Below are 14,311 nucleotides of genomic sequence, written 5' to 3' on the forward strand. Positions count from 1 at the left end.
TTTTTAAAAACAGATATTCTGCTTTTCAAATGCTATAGTGAAGAGTCTGGCTTCAAAATTAGTAAATTGGCTATATTTTTAACTAACTGTGTAAACTGGAACAAGTCTTCTCCCCTTTCTGGATCCCAGTTTTTGTTGTTTGTTTGTTTGTTTGTTTTGTTTTTTAAATGAAGACGTTGAGTGTGATAATCTCTAAAATTGCATCTCCCTTCTTACCCCCAGATCTTTGGCCCTATGCCTAAACAATTATGAACTATGAATAATGCAGCTGTGGTATCTGAAGAAAAGAATGCAAGGCATATATTCTAAAAGCTTTCTAGAATTAGGGGAATAAACTATGATTTCAATGGACCTAAGTAAGATAAATGTAAATTTGTATATGTGGTAGGTTTTATGAGAGCCCTGATTCCAATATCAGGAATAGGAGTAGATGAGTAACTGATGAGCTAAAGAGCTGCACAAGTCATCTCAATTGCCCTCTTTTTCATTACCCACCGTAACTCTGATATATCAGGCATCGTGCTAAGTACTCTAGGAGGTAGGACATGGTATGAAGTTTCCTCATTAATTTCAAAAAACTCACAGAGAGTTGCCTTGGAGTGATAAGACATATGCCTGGAAAATAATTGCAGTGCATTACAGGATATAATTGGAGGGACAGTGAGAAAGTACTACTGAGAATTTAGAAGTGTGAAAGAACAGTATTTAACTTAGATGGTCAGGGAAAAAAATGACAGACTTGAGCTAGAAAATGATTCAAGTGTCTTCAGATTGACAAAAGATAAAGCCTATTTTTAGTGAGGGTACACTGCAAACAAAGGAGTCTGGGCTAAATACAGAAACCCACTTGGCAAACATTGAAATTGCTATAATGGTGATGAAAAGAATGTTTGAACACATGACTCCGGACCAGAGCAATAGGGTTGTTTCACAGAGCAAAACAAAGAATAATGGTGAAAGCCAGGTTTCTGGTCATTGGAAAGGACAGTTGTAAACTAAAACATTTCAAAAATGGAGAGAACTGTCTTATGGGTCAGGAAGCTTCCAGTGCTGTAAATCCAGGCAGAGGGTTGATGCCCATTTGTGGCGATATGGATTCCTTTATGAGTGAGAAGATATGAGTTTTTGCTGGGCTGAATCAAAATTAGAAACATAAGTACAAATATGAAGTTTGATACACATGATTTATCCTTCTATTTTAGCCTTCCTTTTTGTGATACTTAAAGGTTTTTTCTTTTTATGAGCTGTTGGAAATATATAATACATTTAAGATAGTCTAACAATCCAGTGAAATTCCAAAATTATGGGGGCCACTGGAAAGTGATAGTTCCTAAAGCTTTTCTCAACACTAAATTAAGGTTTATCAGTACTAGAAGTTACAATCATAATTAGAAATAATAAAATAAATTTTTTAAAAAGGGAAAATCATCAGTATTTTTTGCCATCTTAAAGGGGGTGTGAAAAAGAGAAGGAAATGGTCCAAACCTCTGAGAACTGTGAACTTGGAAGATGAGGGAGTTGGGGGTGCTAGTTTTCCGTGGAAAATAATACTTGATCGGATCCTGATGACTTTGATTACTTAGGCAGAGTATGGAGGGAGTGAACAACAGCAGGTCATTAATGAGTGATGATACAATGTATAGTGTGATAATAAGTCTTTGGAGTTACGTGGAAACTTTACCTTCTGAGAAAGGAGACGACAAAATACTGGCTTCTCATATTCAATCTTCTGACCAGCCATCCATGTAGATCTGAAAATTTAGTTAAGGGCTTACAGTCTAGACAACTCATCTGTGAGTGGGACTGGAGGCCAGAAAAGGAAAGAGGCAGCTCTAGAATAGAACCTTTTATTTATATTTAGAAGGGAAAGAATATAGAACATCTAGAAAACAAGGGTCTGAGAAGAAGTAGAAATTTAGGGATAATCCTTTATAGAAGGCAGGTATGCATTCAAGACTTGAAGGAAACAGAAGGCAGAATTGGGCAGTGGATAGACATGGATATGCGGTGAGAAAAACTAAGACAAAGAAATTTTGGATAATAAAGTAATTATTCTGAAGCAAAATCACCCATATAAAAGTTTGGCCTGGAAGTAGGTCTCTGGAATCTTAGTAGAGAAACATCCTATATTAAGTCTTGGATTGAGAAAAGCTTTTGTATATGGGATGGACATGCTCCCTAGGTTTAGAAAAATGCCAAGAAAAATCAGAGTAAACAAAGTAGTTTGGATGAATTTCAGGATCCTGGAGAGGGAAGAAGTGATAAGAAGACTGGAGGGCAGAAGGAGAAGACTCGGTGACTTTCATAACTCTCTGCCTTTGCACAGGCAGTTCCATTTGCTTCAAATACTTTTTTTTTTTCATTTTTCCATCTAAAAAATTCTGACAGTTTCTTCACTTCAAATAAAAATTATATCTTCTGGCAAAGCATGGTGACTTATGCCTGTAATCCCAGCACTTTTAGAGGCCAAAGCAGGTGGATCACTTGAGCCCAGGAGTTCAAGACCAGCCTGGGCAATGTGGCTAAACCCCATCTCTACCAAAAACACAAAAATTAGCCAGGCGTGGTGGTGCACATTTGTAGTCCCAGCTACTTGTGGGGTGGAGGCGGGAGGATTGCTTGAGCCCAGGAGGTCAAGGCTACAGTGAGCAGAGATCCTGCCACTGCACTCCAGGCTGGGTGATAGAGTGAGACGCTGTCTCCAATAATAATAATAATAATAATAATAATAATAATAATAAATTATGTGTTCTATGAAATTTTCCTGATTTATCTCCATATCCAGCCCATAGCTTGTAACTCCTACTGCATATGCAAATTAGCAGTTATCTTAATAGATTTGCATATTAATTACATAAATATTTATTGAGTTGTAACTATATTTCAGACATGGCTCTAGGCACTTGACATACACCAGTAAACAAAATAGAAAAGAAAAAAAATCTTTGCCCTTAAGGAACTTATACTCTCAAAGAGGAGAGAACCAATAAACAATAGGAATAAGAAATAAGTACATTTTACAGGTTAGAACATGATAAGTCCTCTGGAAAAAAAGTTAAAAATTAAGTAGAGAAAGGCAATAGCAGTACAGAATATGGATGTAAGGATGGAGGCACACTGCAGTTATATAGGATGGCCCAGGTAGTTGAGCTGGTGAAATTTGAGCCAAGATGAAATAAATGAAAGAGCTATCCAAATGGCGAAAGAGATTCTAGAACAAGGAAAGAGCTACAGCAAAGGTTTTAAATGATATGTCACTGAACACATTTGATTGATGGAAACGCAGAACCTAATTTAGAATTTAACAGGATCACTCTGGTGTGTTGAGATGAGGCTACAAGTGAACAAATGCAAGTAGGGAGATCTGTTAGGAGTCAATTACAGTAAGAGGGGTGAGATAAAAGTGACTTGGACCGAGGTGGTCAAACATAGTCAGTTCCTGGGTATATGAGAGAAAGATAGAAACAAGGATGACTGCAGGAGTTTAGCTTGTCAGTTGAAAGATTGCAATTGCCATCATTTGTGATGGGGAAGACTAGGGGTAGAGACCCCAGGAGTTCAGTTTGAGATGGCTCTTCGACTCCCAAGAGGAGATGTGAGTAGGCAGTGAAATACATGAGTCTGGAGTAGCAGAGAAAAATATCGCCTGAGATACAGATTTAGATGTCTTCAACACATTTATAGTGTTTAAAGCTCTGGTATTTGATGATATAGAGCAGAGGAGTTGAGTTTATATAGAAGAGAAAAAAAAAAGATTAAACACTGACCATGGGCACTGTGACATTAAAAGGATGGGGCATGGAGGAGAAATTAAAGTTGGAGAATGAGAAGGAATGACTAATAAGATAGAAAGTAACCAAAAGTATAGTATCCCGAGAATCAAGTCAAGGAAGTGTGTGAACGGGCTGGATAAATCAACACTGTCAAGAAACATAGATAGTCCAAGTAAGCTGAGGAATGACAAATGACCATTGGATCCAGGAAATCTTAGATAATTAACGTCTATGAGAAAGGAGGTTTTAATGGAGTGGTGGTAGTGCAAATCTAATTAGAGTGGGTTTAAGAAGAAACTTAAAGAGAGGCATTAAAGGCAATGCGTATAGCCGACTCTTGGAAGAGTTTTCTTTCAGGGACATAGAAAGAAATAGAGCAGTGGCTGTGGGATGAGTAAAGAGAAAGAATTTAAGGCTCTTGCTTTTTTGATTGTTTAGTAAATGAGAATAATAGCATGTTTTTACATTGATAGAGTATTCCATGAAAGAGCTGTATAATAGTTAGTTGTTTCTCTATACTCTGTATTACAATGTTAGTTTGTTAACATCAGGTGCCACATTTTATTTGTTTAGTCCCTGTTCTAAGTATAATGCCCAGAGTACTGAAAATAATCAATTATTGTTACATTGACCTCAACATAGTAGAGCATGTATATTTAATATCTACAGAAGCAATAAACCAGAAAAGAGCATTTGAAGTTGATAGAGGGGGAAATGGCAGGAAGAACTGATGAAGTGGCCACAGTCTGAAGTTGAAATGCAGAAAGATAGATTTGCCTCCTGTCTTTCTTTGGCTTTTTTATTTACTCTAACCTTCTTATTTTTGACTGGAGCTCTCACCAGTGTCCAAAAGAGGTCTAAATTCTGACCTACATGCCCCTGAAAGATGCTAGCAGACCTGAGTTCTCATAAAGGAATAGGAGGGAGCAGAAGGGAAAACAATTGATTCTTTGGTAGCCAGAAAGTTGAAGAAGAAAACAAATTAAAATGAGAAATTAGAAAATAATATTCAAATTATATATATTTGGTCCAGTACGGTATCAATATATTATCAGTATAAATGATGATTTTTACCTTAGATGAACAATATGTATAAATGTTAATATATACCTTGGATTAGAAATACCTAAATTTCTAAAATCTATATAGATTCTATTGAGAAAGTCAACTGGGTTACAGGATGGATTAGGAAGGCCAAAAATGAGCTGTGTTAATCAGGGAAGACTAAACATAAAGGTGAATAGTCTGAAGGAGGCTGTTGACAGGAAGGGCAGGGAGGGATGGAATCGAAATGTTGACCTCTCAAAGCATTTACTTAGAGGGCTTTACTCTGGAGGTGAGAGAAGGGAGGGCAATAGTAATTTGAGGGTTGCCTTCTTGTTAGAACCCCTATAGTTCAACTTTCTTTCCTATCCTTCCACACTTCACATCTAGGGACATGAATGGTGAGCAATGGACACAGGGAACTGGAGCCAGGTAACAGAATTCATCATCTTGGGCTTCCCCCATCTCCAGGGTGTCCAGATTTATCTCTTCCTCTTGTTGCTTCTCATTTACCTCATGACTGTGTTGGGAAACCTGCTGATATTCCTGGTGGTCTGCCTGGACTCCCGGCTTCACACACCCATGTACCACTTTGTCAGCACTCTCTCCTTCTCAGAGCTTGGCTATACAGCTGCCACCATCCCTAAGATGCTGGCAAACTTGCTCAGTGAGAAAAAGACCATTTCATTCTCTGGGTGTCTCCTGCAGATCTATTTCTTTCACTCCCTTGGAGCGACTGAGTGCTATCTCCTGACAGCTATGGCCTACGATAGGTATTTAGCCATCTGCCGGCCCCTCCACTACCCAACCCTCATGACCCCAATACTCTGTGCAGAGATTGCCATTGGCTGTTGGTTGGGAGGCTTGGCTGGGCCAGTAGTTGAAATTTCCTTGATTTCACGCCTCCCATTCTGTGGCCCCAATCGCATTCAGCACGTCTTTTGTGACTTCCCTCCTGTGCTGAGTTTGGCTTGCACTGATACGTCTATAAATGTCCTAGTAGATTTTGTTATAAATTCCTGCAAGATCCTAGCCACCTTCCTGCTGATCCTCTGCTCCTATGTGCAGATCATCTGCACAGTGCTCAGAATTCCCTCAGCTGCCGGCAAGAGGAAGGCCATCTCCACGTGTGCCTCCCACCTCACTGTGGTTCTCATCTTCTATGGGAGCATCCTTTTCATGTATGTGCGGCTGAAGAAGAGCTACTCACTGGACTATGACCAGGCCCTGGCAGTGGTCTACTCAGTGCTCACACCCTTCCTCAACCCCTTCATCTACAGCTTGCGCAACAAGGAGATCAAGGAGGCTGTGAGGAGGCAGCTAAAGAGAATTGGGATATTGGCATGAGTTGGGGCTGAGAGTAGGCCAAGGCCGGGCCTGAGGATATGGTGGCCCCAGGGATCAACAGTGGCCAGAGATGAGAAACTAAAAATTCAGTGCTTTTCTATGTGGGGTGGTGGAGCTGCAGCAAGTGCTGACTGACTTTCAGTGTTATAGCGACCTTCATACTGTCTGCTGGAGCCACATTTGGCTTGAGACCAGAGACTAGGGAAAGTACACATCCCTTCAACATGATGTAATGCAGTGATTTTCAAAACTCAGATGTTTATGTATCACACTTAGGTTTTTTTTAAAAATCTGTGTCTTACCTATTATACGTATATAGGCATTTTTCAAATTTACTTGACTTAATATAAATATAGTCAGGCATGTCCTAAACAAAATGTGATTCATGATGTTTTTTGTACCACTTGCAATCATTTCATGTGGAGAAGACTGGTACAGTAGAAAAAAGCATGTTTTTTGAACTCATATACATCTGGATTTAAATCATATTTTATTCAGTCACTTGCTAATTACTTAATGTTTAGAAAGTAACTTAGCATCTCTGAGTCTTAATTTCATTATTTGATAACGATATTTTCTTGAAGAGTGTTTTGAATATTAACGTTAAGATTTGTAAACCACAGTGCACAGTGTCTGACATGTAGGTGATAGTAAATAAATAAGGACTTGTTTTTATTTATTTTATTCTGCAAAGACTTATCATTACTCTGAGTCTTAGAACAATATCTAGTAAAACATAAATAACAAAAATACTTTCCAAGTATTTTCTCCAAAGGAAAGCAGCAAACCAGCCAGAAGGAATACTGGTATAGTATACAAGTATACTATACTTGAAAAGTATAGTTTGTCACAGTTCTGTTCTGACAAGTTTCATGTACCTATCTTAGTGGTCCTAATATCTATGGCCACTATAATGTATGAAAGTATAGGAGTTGAGTCAGTGGAAAGAAATAGGATTACTTTTTACATCGAACCATTTCTTTATTTAATTGTAAGCTAATTATTTCCTGAAACATGTGAAAAATAATTCTAAAATGTAGCATATGAGAGATCTGGGGATTCAATTAATAGCTAATATTATGTATTCTTTATGTATCCTTCCGTGAATGGAGGATCAAATATTAACTACAAGAAATCTTTGAATTCTATAGAACTTCCTAAGAAGATTACAAAATATTTTTAATACCACACTTTTAAAGGTATTCATCCATCCATGCATTCAAATTAACACGTTTATTTAGCTCTTACTATATATCAGCTGCAGTGTCAACCCTACAAAAGCAATGAACAAGACATATATATGTCCAGGTCCTACCTTTAGGGTGTTTTAAAAGAGTTGAGAATATAAATATTAAAATTATAATTAATTTATAATTAATTAGTTATAATTAATTATAATTAATTTATAATTAATTAGTTATAATTAATTATAATTAATTTATAATTAATTAGTTATAATTAATTATAATTGTGGGAAGTAGTATTAAGATAAACATGCATGCTCCTTTTTTTTCACTTGTCTTTGAAGTTTACTGAGAATTTTAAGCAGATAAATGTTTTTACATTAAATAATCACCAGGAATTCAAAATATTATACTCTATCAAATGGGAACTTGAATTGTTCTATTTATATATGTAGCATTCTATTTATGATATATTTCATTTAGTGTTTCATCTAGAATAAAAATGCCAAGAAATAAAGTTATTAAAAACAAGTTGTGTTTGACTTTTGGTAAAATTTTTTGTCCTGGACATTTTTGATGACTAAGTATCACTAAATCTATGCTAGGTAAATTTGCCCCTATTATTTTCTTTTTTATTTTATTTTATTTTATTATTATTTTATTTAGGGTACATGTGCACAACGTGCAGGTTTTTTACATATGTATACATGTGCCATGTTGGTGTGCTGCACCCATTAACTCATCATTTAGCATTAGGAGTATCTCCTAATGCTATCCCTCCCCCATCCCCCAACCCCACAACAGTCCCCAGTGTGTGATGTTCCCCTTCCCAATATCATACTGAATGGGCAAAAACTGGAAGCATTCCCTTTGAAAACGGGCACAAGACAGGGATGCCCTCTCTCACCACTCCTATTCAACATAGTGTTTGACGTTCTGGCCAGGGCAATCAGGTAGGAGAAGGAAATAAAGGGTGTTCAATTAGGAAAAGAGACAGTCAAATTGTCCCTGTTTGCAGATGACATGATTGTATATCTAGAAAACCCCATTGTCTCAGCCCAAAATCTCCTTAAGCTGATAAGCAATTTCAGCAAAGTCTCAGGATACAAAATCAATGTGCAAAAATCATAAGCATTCTTATACACCAATAACACACAGAGAGCCAAATCATGAGTGAACTCCCATTCACAATTGCTTCAAAGAGAATAAAATACCTAGGAATCCAACTTACAAGGGACGTGAAGGACCTCTTCAAGAACTTCAAACCACTGCTCAACAAAATAAAAGAGGACAAAAACAAATGGAAGAACATTCCATGCTCATGGGCAGGAAGAATCAATATCGTGAAAATGGCCATACTGCCCAAGGTAATTTACAGATTCAATGCCATCCCCATCAAGCTACCAGTGACTTTCTTCACTGAATTGGAAAAAACTACTTTAAAGTTCATATGGAACCAAAAAAGAGCCTGCATCGCCAAGTCAATCCTAAGCCAAAAGAACAAAGCTGGAGGCATCATGCTACCCGACTTCAAACTGTACTACAAGGCTACAGTAACCAAAACAGCATGGTGCTGGTACCAAAACAGAGATATAGATCAATGGAACAGAACAGAGCCCTCAGAAATAATGCCACATATCTACAACTATCTGATCTTTGACAAACCTGAGAAAAACAAGCAATGGGGAAAGGATTCCCTATTTAATAAATGGTGCTGGGAAAACTGGCTAGCCATATGTAGAAAGCTGAAACTGGATCCCTTCCTTACACCTTATACAAAAATCAATTCAAGATGGATTAAAGACATAAACCTTAGACCTAAAACCATAAAAACCCTAGAAGAAAACCTAGGCATTACCATTCAGGACATAGGCATGGGCAAGGACTTCATGTCTAAAACACCAACAGCAATGGCAACAAAAGCCAAAATTGACAAATGGGATCTAATTAAACTAAAGAGCTTCTGCACAGCAAAAGAAACTACCATCAGAGTGAACAGGCAACCTACAAAATGGGAGAAAATTTTCGCAACCTACTCATCTGACAAAGGGCTAATATCCAGAATCTACAATGAACTCAAACAAATTTACAAGAAAAAAACAAACAACCCCATCAAAAAGTGGGCGAAGGACATGAACAGACACTTCTCAAAAGAAGACATTTATGCAGCCAAAAAACACATGAAAAAGTGCTCATCATCACTGGCCATCAGAGAAATGCAAATCAAAACCACAATGAGATACCATCTCACACCAGTTAGAATGGCAATCATTAAAAAGTCAGGAAACAACAGGTGCTGGAGAGGATGTGGAGAAATAGGAACACTTTTACACTGTTGGTGGAACTTTAAACTAGTTCAACCATTGTGGAAGTCAGTGTGGCGATTCCTCAGGGATCTAGAACTGGAAATACCATTTGACCCAGCCATCCCATTACTGGGTATATACCCAAAGGACTATAAATCATGCTGCTATAAAGACACATGCACCTGTATGTTTATTGCGGCATTATTCACAATAGCAAAGACTTGGAACCAACCCAAATGTCCAAAAATGATAGACTGGATTAAGAAAATGTGGCACATATCCACCATGGAATACTATGCAGCCATAAAAAATGATGAGTTCATATCCTTTGTAGGGACATGGATGAAATTGGAAATCATCATTCTCAGTAAACTATCGCAAGAAGAAAAAACCAAACACCGCATATTCTCACTCATAGGTGGGAACTGAACAATGAGATCACATGGACACAGGAAAGGGAATATCACACTCTGGGGAATGTTGTGGGGTGGTGGGAGGGGGGAGGGATAGCATCGGGAGATATACCTAATGCTAGATGACGAGTTAGTGGGTGCAGCGCACCAGCATGGCACATGTATACATATGTAACTAACCTGCACAATGTGCATATGTACCCTAAAACTTAAAAGTATATATAAAAAAAAAAAGTCAGGAAACAACAGGTGCTGGAGAGGATATGGAGAAATAGGAACACTTTTACACTGTTGGTGGGACTGTAAACTAGTTCAACCATTGTGGAAGTCAGTGTGGCAATTCCTCAGGGACCTAGGACTAGAAATACCATTTGACCCAGCCATCCCATTTCTGGGTATATACCCAAAGGATTATAAATCATGCTGCTATAAAGACACATGCACACGTATGTTTATAGCAGCACTATTCACAATAGCAAAGACTTGGAACCAACCTAAATGTCCAACAATGATAGACTGGATTAAGAAAATGTGGCACATATACACCATGGAATACTATGCAGCCATAAAAAAGGATGAGTTCATGTCCTTTGTAGGGACATGGATGAAGCTGGAAACCATCATTCTCAGCAAACTATCGCAAGGACAAAAAACCAAACACTGCATGTTCTCACTCATAAGTGGGAATTGAACAATGAGAACACATGGACATAGGAAGGGGAGCATTCTCTTCTTGCGAAAGTTGCATTTAAAATGAAAACTGAAGAATAAGTCAGTTAGCCATTTTTATGAAAGCATCATGCATAGCAACTTTTTTTTTTTTTTTTTTTTTTTTTGAGATGGAGTCTCGCTCTGTCGCCCAGGCTGGAGTGCAGTAGTGCGATCTTGGCTCACTGCAAACTCCGCCTCCTGGGTTCATGCCATTCTCCTGCCTCAGCCTCCTGAGTAGCTGGGACTACAGGCACCCACCACCACGCCCGGATAATTTTCTATATTTTTAGTGAAGACGGGGTTTCACTGTGTTAGCCGGGATGGTCTCGATCTCCTGACCTCGTGATTCGCCTGCCTCTGCCTCCCAAAGTGCTGAGATTACAGGCGCGAGCCACTGCACCCAGCTGCAACTATTATCTCTATTCTGAAATATTAGAAATGTAGAACTCGGTTGATGAAACAACTTGCCAAAACTATAGAGTAAGTCAGAGTCAGGGACTCTGAATTAAGAAAAGTATTCATCCTTCCAGGCTAGGTTTCTCTAATCTTTAAAAGGCCCAGGGAAGGAAAGGAAAAGGACTAAGATATGAAAGTAATAGTTTAAAACATAACAACCAGGTTATGGGTTTGGAAACAAAAATGCAGTGTCTGAGTGGCTGCCAAGGGTGCTTTGTTCCTTGGGACTTCACTCGCTGTTTAAAGAAAGTGATTTAAACTGAGAGAATGATGGTCTCTACCCCAGTTTTAGAGAAGCATTGTTTAACCCCATACTCGGAGAGATTTTGACTCTTTTGCTAAAGCATTCAATTACAAGACTGATAATTTTTCAAGTCCAAAATAAAAATAACTCTGTCTTATGAAAGTTAGTAAATTTCTAACGTGAAGGAACAATGCTGCATCATAAATGGGACTCTATTTCTTCCTATTTTTTTTCAGAGTTGGGGTCTTGCTCTGTTGCCCAGGTTGGAGTGTATAGGTGCAATCATAGATCACTGCAGCCTCAAACTCCTGGCCTCAAACAATCCTCCCTCCTCAGCCTCCTAAGTAGCTGGTGTTACAAGCATGAGCCACAGCATTTTCTACCTGTGAAATGGTAAATTGCTGTTTTGTTTGTGTCAAAATATTATATAACAGTTTCAGTTCTTGGCCCTGAGAAAGTCACTTTGTGAAATTTGGAGAACTCAGCTATTGCTGCTAGGATTTCAGAAAGCAGAAACTAAAGATTTAATAGCATCCTCTGGAGTTTTCCAACGTGTTGGCCCTATAAGTAATTTTTGTCTCATAACAATAGTAAAAGTAACTGCTAAACATTATAGGCACTGTGCTCAGTATTTTTATTTGTATAAATGATTATATATATAATATATATTATATATATATAGTCTTTACAATCTATGAAACTCCCATATTATAGATAGGAATATTAAGACCCAGAACACCTGTGTCAGTTTTCAAAGTTGTATAGCTGGTTAGTGGAAAAGCCATGATTCATGTTTGGACAGTAGGATTTTGAAGTTCTCAGTCTTAGTGAGACCTTAGGTCTACTCTAATAAAGAGAAGCTTTCTCGTTATTGGAACTAGTTAACACTGGGAAGGCCACCTTAGTTAAATGTTCAAGCAGAGGCTAAATTACCTTTTTTGTCGTATGCTGATGAGGAGTTCATATATTTAGGTGTAGAAAAAAAATAGATGTCTTTTTTTAACTTTTATTCTAAGTTCAGGGGTACATGTGCAGGTTTGTTACATAGGTAAACTTGTGTCATAGAGGTTTGTTGTACAGATTGTTTCATGACCCAGGGATTAAGCCTAGCACCCATTAGTTATTTTTCCTGCTCCTCTCCCTCCTCTCACCCTCAACTTTGTGAAACGTTCCAATGTGTGTTGTTCCCCTCTATGCGTCCGTGTGTTCTCATCATTTAGCTCCCACTTGTAAGTGAGAACATGCAGTACTCGGTTTTCTGTTTCTGTGTTAGTTTGCTGAGGATAATGGCCTCCAGCTCCAACCATGTCCCTGCAAAGAATATGATCTCATTCCTTTTTATGGCTACGTAGTATTTCATTGTGTGTTTGTACCACATATTCTTTACCCAGTTTGGCATTGATGGGCATTTAGGTTGATTCCATGTTTTCACCATTGTGAATAGTGCTTAAATGAACATACACGTGTATGTGTCTTTATAATAGAATCATTTATATTCTCTGGGTATATATGCATCTGACGAAGGTCTAATATCCAACATCTATAAGGAACTTAAACAAATTTACAACAGAAAACAAACAGCCCCGTTAAGAAGTAGGCAAAGAACATGAACAGATACCATCTCACACCAGTTAGAATAGCTATTATTAAAATGTCAAAAAATAACAGATGGTGGCGAGGCTGTAGAGAAAAAGGAATGCTTATACACTATAGATGGGAGTGTAAATCAGTTCAGCCATTGTGGAAGACAGTGTAGTGATTCTTCAAAGACCTAAAGACAGAACTAGATGTCTTCCAAGATAACTTCAGGTTCAGAGCAAATGAGGAAAAATGGCTATTCTTTTACACAGATGACCTTAAGGAAAAAGTAAGAACATCAAACTAATAGGAGAGAGCCTTATACTGAACAAGGGCTGGGACTAAGAAGAAGTTAAGGGGGGTACCTGAAAATAAAGTAATGAAGGATCTGGATAGACTTATTATTTTAGCCTGGCTCATTTGAGTTCTGCTTCCACTTGGGTGGCAACTTTTCCATTCTTTACTCCTTCTCCTTCTGTTTTCTTAGGCTGATATGTGCACTGCTTATCATTGACATCAAAGGCTGCCCCTTCTCACTCTATCTCCTTTCTTCCCACAGGCCTTGATCCACTGATTCTCTCAGCCAGCCCAACCTGTCAATCAGTTGGTGCACTAACTTTTCTCATGTAAAAAGAAGTTCATATTTATTAAATAGAATTGTTGATGATAAATGAGATAATACATGCTACGAAATTGTTAAAAATCCGTATTAAATAGCCTCAGCACTAGAAATGATCTTAGTGATCATCCAGCCCAGCTGTTCCTAAATCAAGAACAAAGCTTGGATAGTTGACAGATAATCTGCAGAATTATATACTGTGTTCCAGCAATCAGAAAGATGAGAAAATGTTTCTGCTATCTGTGGACCCCTACTTAGTCTAATGAGAGATGTAGGACAAACAAAACTATATTAATAGCAAGAGAAACAAAAAGAGAAAAGTCATATCAAAATAAGGGCCAATATTGGTCCTAAAATCAGTGCCAGAGATATTAGTGTGAGGAATCTTTCTTGAAGACTGCAGTAATTTGGAACCAGGTTGAGAAGCTGGAGGCAACAGTAGTAAAAATAATTATGTCTGAGGTTCAGTCTTAAAGGTTAAGGATATCTTTGTGAAAAGAATCAATGTGCAGGGTTGAGAGAGAGAAGAGAACAAAAAAGGGTACCATCTAAAGAGGTTTCAAACACACACAAAAACCTTCAGAAGGTTTAGAGGAAATAAAATGGCCTGGGAACAATGAGTCCATAGGGATTATC

At 37.9% G+C, this 14,311-nt stretch overlaps 1 protein-coding gene across 1 annotated transcript; it reads left to right on the forward strand.

Moving 5' to 3' along the window:
- Positions 1-5,215: 5,215 nt before the first annotated feature.
- OR6N1 (olfactory receptor family 6 subfamily N member 1) lies at positions 5,216-6,164 on the forward strand. The gene has a single exon (XM_524919.6). The coding sequence runs from the start codon at positions 5,226-5,228 to the stop codon at positions 6,162-6,164; it is 939 nt and encodes a 312-aa protein (XP_524919.2). The 5' UTR covers positions 5,216-5,225.
- The last annotated feature ends 8,147 nt before the right edge of the window (positions 6,165-14,311 follow it).

The sequence above is a fragment of the Pan troglodytes genome, chromosome 1 (genome assembly GCF_028858775.2).
Source record: "Pan troglodytes isolate AG18354 chromosome 1, NHGRI_mPanTro3-v2.0_pri, whole genome shotgun sequence".
In the NCBI taxonomy this organism is placed as follows: domain Eukaryota; kingdom Metazoa; phylum Chordata; class Mammalia; order Primates; family Hominidae; genus Pan; species Pan troglodytes.

Bases quoted from the DNA above. Each gene is read 5' to 3' on its own strand.
- OR6N1 (XM_524919.6), top strand. From the start codon at position 5,226: ATGGACACAGGGAACTGGAGCCAGGTAACAGAATTCATCATCTTGGGC.